Source organism: Erpetoichthys calabaricus, chromosome 17 (genome assembly GCF_900747795.2).
Source record: "Erpetoichthys calabaricus chromosome 17, fErpCal1.3, whole genome shotgun sequence".
NCBI lineage: Eukaryota > Metazoa > Chordata > Cladistia > Polypteriformes > Polypteridae > Erpetoichthys > Erpetoichthys calabaricus.
In genome coordinates, this window is record NC_041410.2 from 12,646,837 (window position 1) to 12,661,770 (window position 14,934).

Consider the following 14,934-nt stretch of genomic DNA (forward strand, 5'->3'; position numbering starts at 1 on the left):
GGATTAGATAGATAGATAGATAGATAGATAGATAGATAGATAGATAGATAGATAGATAGATAGATAGATAGATAGATAGATAGATAGATAGATAGATAGATAGATAGATAGATAGATAGATAGATAGATAGATAATAGTATAGGAGGCAGGATTAGATAGATAGATAGATAGATAGATAGATAGATAGATAGATAGATAGATAGATAGATAGATAGATAGATAGATAGATAGATAGATAATAGTATAGGAGGCAGGATTAGATAGATAGATAGATAGATAGATAGATAGACAGATAGATAGATAGATAGATAGATAGATAGATAGATAGATAGATAGATAGATAGATAGATAGATAGATAGATAGATAGATAGATAGATAGATAGATAGATAGATAGATAGATCTTTATTGTCCCCAGGAGGAAATGTGGCTTGTTATAGAAGCTCTTTAAATAAATAAATACATAAATAGATAATTAAATATATATACACACACCATGGTCTGAACACATATTTTTGCATCAGTACGCTAACCACGCATCAGCTATTAGGTGCTGAAATGATGATAGACAAGATAGCCAATTAGAGACAGGGGATGATTAGGGGGTCAGAATGACTAGGCCATGGTGGCACTTTAGCCGGTTATTGGGATACCCTCTGCTCTTTAAGAGGGATGCTCAGGAATCTTTACTGACAACAGAGAGCTAGGACCTCGGTTTGACATCTCTTCTGAAGGACAGCACCACGTTTAACGCACTGCACTGGGGAATTGGGATCCACATACAGACCACAGGGTGTATTATCGTGATATTTCCCACTACTTACCCTTTACCTAGCAGTATGTGTACTCATTAGGTTTGTTACTGGGTTGGTCTACTGTCATACCTTAAGATTAGCACACACATACATAGATATATGCATACAGAAACTTAACAGTGTCCTATGAATGACACCCTGTCCATGCAAGTGATCAGTATTTAAGGTCATCTGTTGTGTTGTCTTGAGCAAAATATAATGAAAATATAGATCAAACTTTACAGATTTTGCACACCACAACACAAGGTAAGCACCCCCTGCTAACCTCACCAAGCAGCAACCCAAGCTTTTCCTAGATGGTGTCACACACATGCGCATGGGAGGCAGCTAAAGGGCTTGAGTGACGGTAGTTCTGAGACATGCCGGGAGGTGGCAGAGTGCACTGACTCTTTTTCTCTCTTGCCTGCAGACCATTCCCAGGAGATTCCACCTGGCTCTCGTGACATCATTTCCGGGACCGAGCCAATGGAAGGAGACCTTACTGGCTCCAGCCCCTCTGTCGTCACGTCTGGGCTCGAACCAATGGAGAACGAACACGACCCTGATCCTTATGACCTCACTTCCTGTCTTCCCCTTTAAAACCCTGCCCTTTTTCCTAATTCCTCAGTCTTGTCTTGGACTCAATTGTATGCACATCAGTGCTGTTTATTTCATAAAAACGACTTTGCAGCCAGGATACCAGATTATACGTGTGGCTGCCCCAAACCTTTAGCTGAGTATGTCTCATTTGTGTGACAATGGTCTCCAATTCAAGTCCTGGCCGGGCCTGGCCATGCTTAGCTTCAGCTTGGAGGACCTGTTCTGAAGTTCAGGTGGTATGGCTGTTGCTTCACTGAGAATGGGGGTAGGGGGCAGTGATTGCCAAAAGCAGCACCCCAAAAAAAACATTGCCAGCCTGGCAGAGTACGTAGTGTTGCTAATTAACAGGCTGTTCACAGGGAACAAACTCTTTATTAAGTCCATTATTGGAGAAAACGTGATCATTGTCTTCAAGTTTGATATTACCTGAAGCACTTTTTTGGCTTGTACAAAAAAAATTATCCAAAGTCACACACACGATTGTAGAATAAATGTCAGAAATACACGCCTGATCAACTCGGCATGATGCCACCTGGCAGATTTATTAACAAGACTGTAGGCATACAATACCTAGCAGCATAGTCAACAACTATATCCTAATCCGGTGCAATCAAAAGGATCATGGGAATTTTTGGGTCCCCTCTCACAAACTATTTACATATCTAATAAATTCAGCTTTAATGAAAGAAAAATGGAGAATTAGCCCTAGCACATTCATTTTACCTGCAAAATATGTTATGTTGAAGCAATTTTACACTCCATGTCAAATGAAACTTGGTCTCGAGGCATAGCAGCCTACCCCTTTTCTTTTTTATATGTGTATTTTCGATTTTTGATGCCGAAAAGAAAAGCACATTACTGGGCTAATTTGTCCGAACTGCCTGTGTTGGATATTGATGGCTGCAGTGTTGTCTCTCCCTGCTCTGTTCTCAGACTTTTCAGAATCGAGATAGCAGATTATCTGAGCAGAGGCTGCCAGACAGCTCTCTCTGGAGAGACACCTTCTGACTTCTGAGAAGTTCGCAGGCAGCTTTCTTTATCTCCTCACAAAGATATGAAAGAAGAATAGGCGTCTTAACAATTACCACTGAACCCCTGGCATGTCATATTTCACCAACCCTGTCAGTCTGTAACAAAATAAATTTGAAGGGACGATGCCAGACGTGGAGCTAAGCCATACCTCAACAGCAAAAAAAATGAATAATAAAGGTCTATCATGTGAGTCGTGTGCCATCTTTTGAGTTTACTACAGCTTCCTGAAATGCTTGAAATGACTTACTGCAAACAGCAGGAGTGGGAACTTCGTTATAATGTGACGTTAATCACAGAGACGCAACTTGTCGTATTATGGCACTTTGATTCAAGACAGTAATATGGCAGGGCTTACTGCCCTTGGACTGCTTGGCAATTCCCAACTCGGGTGTGCTCTGTATTTTTACAATTCTTTCTTTTTTATTCATCCGCTCCTCATTGTCTGTTTCCAGCCCTCTATCTCTGGATGTTTCTATCCCAAACTCAATGGGCTGCCTTTCCCATTTCCTCTGTACCACAGTTAAAGAAGTTGAGGGCATCATACAGAGGATGAGGCCTTCAACGTGTTCATTGGACCCTTTTCCTACTCCTCTGGTAAAAGCTAATGTATCAGATATAAGCCCTCTCATTGCTGATATCATTAATCACTCTCTCCAGAGCGGCTTAGTCCCACTGGCCTTGAAAACTGCAAAAAATTAGACCTCATTTAAAAAAATCCTCTTTGGATCCTGAAGTGATAGCAAACTATTGTCCGATCTCCAACCTTCCATTTTTGTCTAAGGTTTTGGAAAAGGTTGTTTTGGTCCAGCTTCAGGATCACCTCAAAAAATTCAATCTGTTTGAAAAATTTCAATCTGGTTTCCGAACTTCTCCCAGTACAGAGACTGCTCTGGTCAGAGTCACCAATGACCTCCTGATGGCTGCTGACCAGGGCTCTCCATCACTCCTTATCCTCCTGGACCTCACAGCTGCATTTGATATGGTAGATCATAATATTCTCCTTCATCGTCTTCACTATATAATTGGACTTTCTGGCATTCCTCTGGAGTGGTTCGAGTCCTATCTTACAGATAGGGCTGAGTATGTGACCTTGGGGGATGCTAACTCTCGTACCCACACTGTCACCTGTGGGGTCCCACAAGGATCAGTCCTTGGGCCGACCCTCTTTAATATCTATATGCTACCCCTGGGTCACATCATCTGCAAGCATGGAGTTTCACTCCATTGCTATGCTGATGATACGCAGCTCTATGTGAGACTGAATTTGACTTCTCTTACACCTCTATCAACTCTTTCCTCTTGCTTGGATGAGATTGAGGCCTGGATGTCCAAGAACTTCCTCAAGCTGAACAGCACTAAAACTGAAGCTCTTTTAATTGGCACCCCCCATCAACTTCGTTCCTCTGTAAACTGTATTTCCTTTTCTGACCGTACCATTACCCTCTCCCCTTCTGTTACAAATCTGGGTGTCAAGTTAGACTCCCATCTGTCATTTGATACACATGTCCATCACCTTTGTAAAATTGCATTCCTTCATCTCCGAAACATGGCCAAACTCCGACCCTACCTCTCCCTCTGTGATGCTGTAAAGCTGGTTCATGCCTTTGTCTCATCCATACTGAACTATTGTAATGCACTCCTCATCTGGATACCCAACAAGTGCCTTCAAAAGCTCCAACAAATTCAAAATAGTGCTACAAGAATCCTGATGAGGGTGCGGAAATATGAACATATCTCACCAATCCTTCGGTCACTTCATTGGCTCCCTATCCATCTCCGTATCGAATACAAACTCTGTTTGTTCACTCACCAGTGTATCCATGGAAATGCTCCACAATATCTTAAAGAACTCCTTATACTACAATCCATTGCAAGAAACCTCAGTTTTGCAAATACCTACCACCTTCACCTCCCTATGACCAAACTTCATACAATGGGTGACCGAGCCTTTGTAACTGCTGCTCCACGGCTCTGGAATGTCCCACCAGAGAGCCTGAGAACACAGCAGATTGTGGGCTGTTTTAAAAAACAGCTAAAGACTTTTCTATTTAGGAAAGCTTATTAACAAGAATGTTACCATTATTGTTGTTTTATCTCTGTTTTTATCTTGCTTTGCCTTTGTTTAAACTTTTCATGTAGCACTTTGAGATTTACTACTAATGTAAAGTGCCCTATAAATAAAATGCATTATTATTATTATTATTAATAATTCTGTCCTATTCTAGGGCGGCACGGTGGCACAGTGGTAGTGCTGCTGCCTCGCAGTTAGTCCTCCCTGTGTGGAGTTTGCATGTTCCCCCCGTGGGTTTCCTCCCACAGTCCAAAGGTGCATTGGCAATCCTAAATTGTGCTGTGCGTGTGCCCTGTGGTGGGCTGGCACCCTGCCCAGGGTTTGTTCCTGCCTTGCGCCCTGGGATTGGCTCCTGTGACCTTGTGTTAGGATATAGCAGGTTGGATAATGACTGACCGTCCCATTCGTATGAATTTTATTTAATATATTTTATTTAAATATTGTATTATGTTTAGTTCACCATGTTGCGGTCCCGTCATTCCTGTACACCGCCATGTTGCTTTGACTACGGAGGTCAGTGTCCTGAATCCTGAAGGGTGCTAAAGACAACCTCATACAACATTTTAAAGTCCCATTATTGCTCTTTTTGTGGCAAAGATTCATAATCTGGCATTTATATTTAATCTGGACCTTGTGTTTAATGTGGTCCCAGTGGTTCTGTAATTAGCATTACAGTGATCCCCGCTGTATCACGGTTCAGCTATCGTGCCCCCGCTATATTACAGAAAAATTCAATAAGTACATCCTATCTGTAGGGCAGCACGGTGGCGCAGTGGTAGCGCTGCTACCACGCAGTTAGGAAACCCGGGTTTGCTTCCTGGGTCCTCCCTGCATGGAGTTTGCATGTTCTCCCCGTGTCTGCATGGGATTCCTCCGGGTTCTCCGGTTTCCTCCCACAGTCCAAAGACATGCAGTTAGGTGCACTGGCAATACTAAATTGTCCCTAGTGTGTGCTTGGTGGGTGGGTGTGTGTGTGTGTGTGTGTGCGCGTGCCCTGCAGTGGGCTGGCGCCCTGCCCAGGGTTTGTTCCCTGCCTTGCGCTCTGTGTTGGCTGGGAGTGGCTTCAGCAGACCCCGTGACCCTGTAATTAGGATGTAGCAGGTTGGATAATGGATGGATAGATATCGTACCTGTAGCGTACTTTGCAGTCAATTCATAACAAAGCATACGGTTTTCTGTAGTCATTACGGTAGACAAAGAGTTTCACGTTACAGTACCCAGATGATTTCTTACAAGGCCCGTTACTGGCTGAAAGAGGAGACTCAACCAATCAGAGCGGGATTTTCATTCTCTTGGGCTCTGATTGGCTGCTGCTAACGTGGTATGATCTCGCAAGAACAGCAAGTGGGTCCCCTCAGTTCTCTGCGTATCGCATACCTTGCTTGTGGTCCGATTGTTGTAAGCAAACTTTTTGTAAACATTTCGTTTTGTTTTAAATGTCCCAAGCATCTTGCATCTTCTAAGAAGGGAAGGAAAGCATTACGCGGAAATTGCTCTCCATTACGGCTTGAATGAAATCGATGGTACGCTACATTATTATTATTATATTGTTATTATTATTATTATGTTACTCATATCCTTAGCCTGACATCCACATATCATATGTGTTTACAAAATGTGTTTTAATAAGTTTACATGAGTTTAAAGCGTGTGGGTGGCGTATTTTAAGGCTTAAACTATAAAAAAAATTGTTTATTTATATGGTCTTTCTATATTGCGGATTTTCACCTATCGCTGATGGGTCTGGAACGTAACTTCCGCGATAGGTCGGAGGATCACTGTATTGGTGTTATGATTTTTACATCACTGAATTATTTAACGAGGGTTTCACGTATGTTTTGTAGGTGCTTGACTTGTTTTGCTTTGATTTAAAAACCAATTTTTCAATTTAATGGCCGTTCACAATACCATCTTGTCACATTTCGCAGCCACTGTATATAAGGTTCAACAGTGCACCTCTTATTACTTTGGTGACTGGATCAAAGCGTACAGCGTCATCATTACGTGTCAATTTATCACAATCAGCTGACTTTGAGGGCAAACTTACTGAATACGTGTGGTCCATCAATCACTTGCAATTAGTGCAGAATGCAACAGCCAGATTCCTAGCTAGAAAAAGAAAAACCTGAGCACATCACACCAGCCTTAGCATCGTTACACTGGTTACCCGTGTCATTTAGAATTAACTTTAAAATACTACTAATGGTGTATAAATAAGTTTTAAATAATCTTTGGGATGCCTGTCACCCTGCACTCCCAAGTCGTAATCTTAAATCTTCAAGTGGTGGTCTGCTGATAATTCCAAGAGCCAAGCTTAAAAAAAGTGGTGAGGCGGTCTCTAGCTGTTATGCACCTAAATTGTATATTGCACCAATAGTGCATATAAGGAAACAATCCTTCTACTAATTAGATATTTACTAGGGGGATCGCCCCCTGCTCGCTTCACTCGCTGACCCTAAGCCTGTGCTATGGGCCAGCCTCTTCGTGTCTCTGCCGCACACGTTGTGAAGTTGGGAGCTGAATGCACCCCTAGGCAACGCAGCCACTCCTCCGAAACCCCTCTTAAATGGTGATACAATGGGAAACACACAGTTTTTTGTTACCTCCTCTCTGCTCGATCAGCTGCTGGCTTGCTGCTGCTGCTGCCATGCCATGTGATCTGCATCTCCCGTGGCGCTTTGAACAATTAAAAGCCTGTACAGCAGCTGCCCTACTCTTTGTCTTTAGTTTCCGGCCCCGGGCGTGGTTAAATCTTTTGGTACAAACTCTCGTCTCATGGGATGCAAGTTCTTGATATTTTTTAGTTTATAATTTAAAAACAGAATAAGAATCTGAAAATCTAACAACATCACATTAACGTTCGATAAATTCTGAAAAGAATGATACCAAACATATATATGTAGGTTTTAAAATAAGAACGATTTAAAGCGTGACAAATACGTCACATAAAAACGTCACCACTGCACTTTTAGGGTTAGGATTTTATATATAGAGAGAGTAGATGTTTTAGAAGTTTGTGTTACCTATTCATTAATATTCTTACATTTTATTTCTTTTTTCTTTTCTTGTAACTTTCCCTTCGACATCTTGTAAAGCACTTTGAGCCACATTCTTTAAATGAAAAATGTACTATAGATATAAATGTTGTTGTTATTTTCCCAAACGCTAACCTATCCCATTGATTTGAATTTCCTTTGTGATTGTAACTTTGATTCCAAGTTGTGCTTTGTCTCCTTGGTTAACTGATTTTTCTGGTTATAAGCTTTTTGCTTCTTTTGGCTGTGATCTTTTGGCCTTTTTCTTCTGCTCCTTCTAATTCCTATTGTGGCCATCATAACAGTGGCGGTAGAATCAGAGCGTCCGTAAAACATTTGGTCTCTTTGATGCACGAACATCCGATTTTACGGATAACTAAACCAAAACCCTGTGTACATGCGTATAAGTTGTTGTCAGGAACTGGGAAATCAAAATACTACTTCTGTTTCTTGTGTTGATTCTCAGTTTGAGATATTTAATCAGAAGAAACACAGGTTTGATACTTGTTTGCGACTTTCTGGCTTGCTTAATGTTTCCTCACCTGGTCGTTTCCATTCATTTTGTTCGCTTTTTCTAGTGTGAGGTCCTAACATACATGTGACCTCTGACAACACGGCAAGTGAAGTCAGAAAACCTCCGCTATAAAATGACAACTGTTGTTGGGATCCCTGCATGGATCTAATAATTGCCTTAAAAAGATTCAACTTTAGTTAATTTGTATTGTTTTTTGACTTTTTGACTTTTCAGCTTTGTTTTTCCTTTTTGGTCCTAATGTTTGATTTTTCCATACAGATTTTTTTTGGTTCTGCCTTTTTACCCATCTTCTAATGATCTGGTAATTAGTTGGAATCAAGAAGTTGAATTCAGTGTCAAAAAAAAAATAACCTTGAGAAATAGTGAGGTTATCCCAAAGCCAAAATAACAAGAATTCCACACTGTTAACCGCACAACGATATAATAACAACATCACACACATACTCACACTGCCCATCACAAAGATAGTAATGACTCCAAAACTCTAAACATCGAAGTGTCACAACAGCTGAAATAATGCAAAATAACTGTGTCCGTGATGGCAAATCTCATAGTCAAAAATGGCATCGAGTGAGAACACCGTCATAACAAAACAAATAATCATAACAAGCCTCAAATCATGATAGTCACTGTCGTAATAATAAAATAAAAATTAATAAAACTAGGGGTCTTCACGCCCTGCTTGCTTTGCTCGTCAACTTCCCCCCCCTCCGCCAGCGCTATGCGCCATTGTGAAGAGGGGGGCTGAACGCACCCCAAGGAGATGCGGTCGCTCCTCTGAAACCCCCTCTTAAACGGTGAGACAATGGGAAACAAATACAGGTTTTTTTTTTTTACCTCCACTTTGCTTGATCAGCTGCTGGCTTGCTGCTGCTGTGCCCCATGATCTACATCTCACACAGCGCTTCAAACATTTAAAAGCCTTTGCAGCAGTTCTACTGTTCTACTCTTTGTCTCATTGCCTTGTCTCTCTTCTCCCCCCGACATCCTCAAACACTATTCGATCTCTTTTCGATGTTCCGTTATTTCAAGTCAAGTCAAGTTGGGGAGCATGCACTGGTACAGTGCATTGCCACACCCACCACACAACAAAACAACTCAGGATCCCAGTTGGCAACCCCCTAGGCAGACACGCAGTCCAGTCCCACCCTCTGGAAATGACCCTCTATCTGCCGCAGCAAGGTGTTATGTGGGCGACCCCCTGGCCTGGTCCAGCCAATCAGGTCCCTAACAATGAGGATCTTACGAGACGGATCACCCTCAGGGAAACACGCCACATTGCCTTAGTGCCATAACTGACGCTCCCTCACAATGCAGGTAATGCCTCATTCGGGACTCCATGAGCAACACAAAGTCAAACCAATAGTACCCAAGGATTTTCCAGAGATACACAGCACTGAAGGAGTCCAGCCTTCGTGTCAGGTCACTGGATACAGTCCATGTCTCACAAACTGGGGGCACCAGGACTCTAAAGACTTGGACCTTCGTCCTTTTGCAGAGATATCAGGGGCGCCACACACCCCTTTAAAGTGACCTCATGACGCCCCCATGCTCTCCCAATCCATCTATTGACTTCATAGGAAGAGTCACCAGAGACATGAATGTCACTCCTGAGGTAAGTAAACCTCTTGACGAGGTCGACACTCTCTCCACAGACAGACACACTGCTGATGGCCGTGCCCAAGAGGTTATTAAAGGTCTGATGTTGGTTTTTATCAGGACACTCACAAGCCGAGACACTCAGATTTCCTCATTCAGTCTCTTGAACGTCCAGATCAGGGCCTCCATTGACTCCACGAAGATCATAGCATCGTCAACAAAGTCAAGATCCGTGAATCTCTCTTCACCAACTCTCTTGCCCCACAGCCGCTGGACCCCACGACCCTAACCAACACCCAGTCCATACAAGTATTGAACAGAGTAGGAGCACCGAGTAATATTTTCCATTTGTTTGCGGTAATGCGAACTTTACTATCATTTTTTTAGAGACTTTCAAATTTTCCCACTTCCATTATCTCTAACCTGCTCTGCATGTGTATCGCGCCAACGTTTTTGAATTCTTTACGATGTTCTACTTTGTCTTTTTCCGGCCCCAGGCGTGGTTAAATCTCTTGGCACAAAGTCTAGTCTCATGGGATGGGCTGATTATTACTTACTTCCTTATTTTCAGAATTTGCACATAGATTGTTTTTGTTCTTTTTTGCATTCTTTTCTCTCCAACGCTTTGGGGTCTCTTTTCGACACGCTGCTCTTTCGCCTTCGCTTAGCCGTTGACATGTCAGCTAAAACGTATACAATTTTTAAGAGCTGAAAGCAAAGGATGTGTGTCTGCCAAGAGCGATCCATCAACTGAGAGGTTAGATGACCGTGGTCTTGTTTGAAAATGGTTGTAAGTAGGACGTGACTTGCAAAAGTCACCGTCTTATGGGACTTGCTTCCAAAGGTTGTAAATATGATGTGACTTGACTGTCTCGCGACGTTCGACGTTAAAAGTTACTCTCTTCAAAAGATCACGTCTCGTTGCAGGAAAAAAAGTCATCTCGTCCCAAGATTTTTTTTATAATAGAGAGATAAAACAGGAAACTCCAAAAATGCAATCCACTTGCTTCAGGAAAGCCATAACACAGATTCATGAGAAGCAGTCATTGTCATTCCCGGACAGACCCCCAGACCGCAAATTTAATGCAAACACAGACAAACAATTGACTAGAGAAGAAGTACCTTTTGCGTTCTGCCGGGAAAAATGATATCTGTGAGCTTTGTTGAACAATCTGCGAATTCCCGTGTTCTCTTGATTCATTTCTTCCCTCTTGATGGCCGCATCGAGTGCCTGCTGCTCTAGTTCCAGTTTCTCCATTTCCTCTGTAAGTTAAGACAGAAGAGCATTAACTTAACAAGCAATAGATTTCCACGCCAGGTTAAAAGTATGGCTGCTCAGATCAAGAATAAATGCAACCATCCCTCAATAAAGTGACTTTCGTAAAGACCACCATTAGAAGTATGATTTAGATAGCAACATCGCATAATAAGGTAGACACTCAAATGCAGGATGAATGTTATGGAATTATTTAGACATCAAGTCGACATATAAAACACCAGATGGAATAGACAAGAAGGCGATTACAAAATAGGTACAAGTAATTGGTTATGGAGAGATTTGACTGCCATAACAAATGGAGCCACAGGGAAAGTCTTAACGATGGGAAATGATGGGCCCATCAAGCTAACATTAGTTTCAATTCATAATTAGCAGCACCTTGCCAGTAACACTTTAAGATAAGATGAGAGGAGAAGTCAAGAAAACACAGATAAGATAGGGTGAGGCAAGATAAGAGAGGACAAGATAAGGCTTTATTAATGATGAAAGGACACTGAGGCGTTACAGCAGCTCAGTTCTAGAGGAAAGGTTTCACAACAGAGTACAATTCCAATCTAGATAACCACGCATGGTATTGTCATATGAGTGCACAGAGGGAGCATCAACAGGGCTCAGGTAAGGTAAACCCAAACCCAAATGACTGAGGGATCTCAGCTGTTAACACTTCCTTTTCCTCCCACCCACACCAGATGAGTCCTGAGACAAACTCTTGACGTCACTCCTGGACTGGTGACACCCCACAGGTCCTGCCTCTTTCATCCCGGGAGCAATTTAAGGGAGAGCAGTGCTGGAAGTTGAACATGCATTCAGAGAGCATGGAGATCCACAAGGGGAAGCCTCAATCAGTAGGAGAGATTCTCCCAGAAAGCCCATAATCCTAGGCTACAGGAGACGCAAGAGGTCCCTAGTTCTGCTTGGACATTTTTCTTTTTCTTGTTTCTGTTAGAAGGCGGCGCGGTGGTGCAGTGGTAGCACTGCTGCATCCCAATAAGGAGACCTGGGTTCGCTTCCCGGGTCCTCCCTGCGTGGATGGATGTTCCTGTTAGTAATCGGGGCACCCAGTTAGTTCCCAGGCCTGTATGATCTCTCTCCCAATCCTCATCTTACAGTCAGTCAGTCAGTCAGTCAACAGCAATCACAACACATGGCTGTCAGCTAAACCAAATGTCTGTGTGTGACGGGAAATGAGTCCGGTGATTTTTATTATCCTTCACTAAAAGATCTTATTTAAAATACTAAATAACAGCCAGATGCATGTGGAGTTAAAGCACGTCAACGGTTTCAGACACACCTAAACATCTTTTGTGGACGTGAAAAGTGTCACGTGTGTGCGCACGGAAAACACCTTCAAGGCTTGAGTGATTGTAATTTTCTGAAGAGACAGGAGATGGCGCTATATAATAATGTTTTCTCTCCTTCCTCCTTCTGCAGAAAGGAAGGCTGACACCTTTACACCTCTGACAACACTGCTGGGGTCCATCCATCTGGACCCACTTTTTCCTCCCAGAATGCCTGAAATATGGAAGAGCTGCCATCTTGGGCAGTCAACCTAAGGTGATAGTCCGAGGAGGACTCGTTTTTTTGTATTTACACACACGTTTCTTTTGCTTTTTTGAGCTTTTGCACTTACTGTATACAGGGTGGGCCTCAAGGTGCCTTAAAACTTTAACATTGTCCTTGCATCTTTACAAAAGCCATCAGAGAACTCATATGTGTTGTGTGGCAGACGGCCGGGACGCCCATAGAGGAGAAAGATGGGGAAAAGCAACTACTGAGGGAAACTACTTTCCTCCTGGACGTCAGATGGAGATGTCCCTGCAGCATAGCGGTACCACCGATTCCCGCAGGGCACCATGGGATATGGAGTTCGGCTTCACAGTCCTGCTGGGTACCGTGGGTACCGCCAGGAGACGCTGCTGGGAGACACTGGGATTTTTACTTCCAGTATAGCCCAGAAGTAATTCAGGGCTTCTGTCCTGGGAGTACTTCTGGGATGAAGAATACTCAAGCCCTCCATTTGACCCGGAAGTACTGGCAAGTCACGCGAGAGGAAGAATGGAAGCACTTCCGGATCAAGGACTATATAAAGGACTGTTGGGAACCCAGCAAGTGAGCCAGAGTTGGGAGGGAGTTGACAGAGCTTGCTGGGAGGTGTGGAGGAGAGAATAATTATTGTATTTATTATATTACTTGCCTGTGTATTGTGGCTGTGGTGCTTTAACACTAGAATTACCAGAGTCTACGAAAAAATCCATAGATCCAGCCCACCTTAAAACCGTTCTCACCTGTCTTTTGTCTTCTAAATGTGCCGATTAAGACGAGCAGCAAAAAGCCGGCTATTCCATCCCTCACCATCGCAAAAAGCTTTCCCAGCTCATGCCTTGTTTGATTATCTGGGAGTGACTGAACTGGAGTTTTAGAGTGGAAATAATAGATCGTTATTTGGAACACTCTCATTTCATGTGTGTTCCATTTCTACAGTAATCTGTATAAACACATTGTTAAAACAGAAACTTTTTCATATTTTAGTAATAAATGTTACAAAATGTAGGCATAAACTATAGAATGTGTGAAGCCTGATGGCCAAACATCAAATAAACACTTTCACAAAAGGTTCGAGGAGGTCACATCTTTCGTGGCGTGACACTGAGATTTGCTGACACAAAGCACGGCAGCCCTGCTGTTCCATAGAGACCCGAGTTCGATTCCCTACTGGGGAGGAAGTGTTTTTTTTTTCTTTGTAGCCTCAAACGAACATAAAATTTAAAAAATTGGTATGCACTGTAAATCGTTAAGTTTAAAATGTCGATCGCCGTTATTTCTGTTGATTAATTCAGCTTTTTTACTTAGAGTCAGAACAGGAGTTTATTCCGCTTATTCAGCTTCTGATCTGGTATAAATCACACCCAATCTGACGCTGTTCATTTTCAAAAAATATTGCATTACTTCGACGATGTTTTCTGATTGGTACTATTCGCGTCATAAAATGATTTCTTCAAAACGTCACATATATTTGTTTTAAGATAATGAATACAGCTGCAAATTACAGGTGCTTGTTCAGTGTAATAGGAACCATAGCACAGAGAGGTGCGTACACTGCAACAAGTACACATGTCGTAAATGTAGGAAAGGCGCTCCTTGGGTGAGCTAAAGCGCGTCTTTATGTGAAAACAGCAGTGTCAGATGGGGAGTGTCTGATGATATAGCGCTGAAGTTACTGCTCTTTACTATGCTTTCCTCTGCATCTCCTGGAGTACAAAAGAAACAGCATACAGCAACATGTGGGGACTGGCAAGATTGGGGGAAAAAAAAAAATGCGGTCGTATGTATCGTGATACATTGCAGAGCTATAGCGCGTCTTTATGTAATAACAGCAGTGTCAGATGGGGTAGGGAAGGATCCTGAACGCGACTGAGAGAATGAAAAGTGAATAGAAAAAAACAAAAACAAAGCTAACCTTTACAAATATCATAAATTACACCGGCTGTTACAGACTGAATCAAATGTATCTTTTTATTCTAAAATAAGAGCAGTTCACTTCTCAAAAGGGAGTCGTGCAGGATCGAACTCGTGACCTTTTGATTCCCAGTCAGCAACTGATTCTGTTGTGTCGCACACTAAGGTGGCTTTTTTTTCTGCAGTTATATTTTTGAATAAAAGCACACTTGTTCTGTTATATTTGTACCTTTCGTGAAAGTGTTTCTTTGATATTTGGACTACAGGCTTCATACATTATATAGTTTATGTCTACATTTTGTCATTTACTACTAGAATATGAAAAACGTTTCTGTTTTAAAAATGTGTTTACACAGATTACTGTAGAAACAGAACACATATGAAATGCGTCTGTTCCAAATAACAATCTATTATTTCCACACTTAACTCCACTTCACTCCCAGATAATCAATCAAGGCATGAGTTGGGAGACGTTCGTGTACGTTCTAAGTCGGTGGGGGGATGGAATAGTCAGCTGTTTGCAGCTTGTCTTT

The 14,934-nt window shown here is 42.3% G+C and overlaps 1 protein-coding gene across 3 annotated transcripts in view; it reads right to left on the bottom strand.

The window, feature by feature from the left end:
* Positions 1-14,934, bottom strand: part of slc12a1 (solute carrier family 12 member 1) — a 105,174-nt gene that overhangs the window by 15,800 nt on the left and 74,440 nt on the right. For all 3 annotated transcript variants that reach the window (XM_051920665.1, XM_051920664.1, XM_051920666.1), the window contains exon 20: positions 10,789-10,929. In XM_051920665.1, the coding sequence (XP_051776625.1) occupies positions 10,789-10,929 (141 nt within the window). The remainder of the gene's footprint in view (positions 1-10,788; positions 10,930-14,934) is intronic.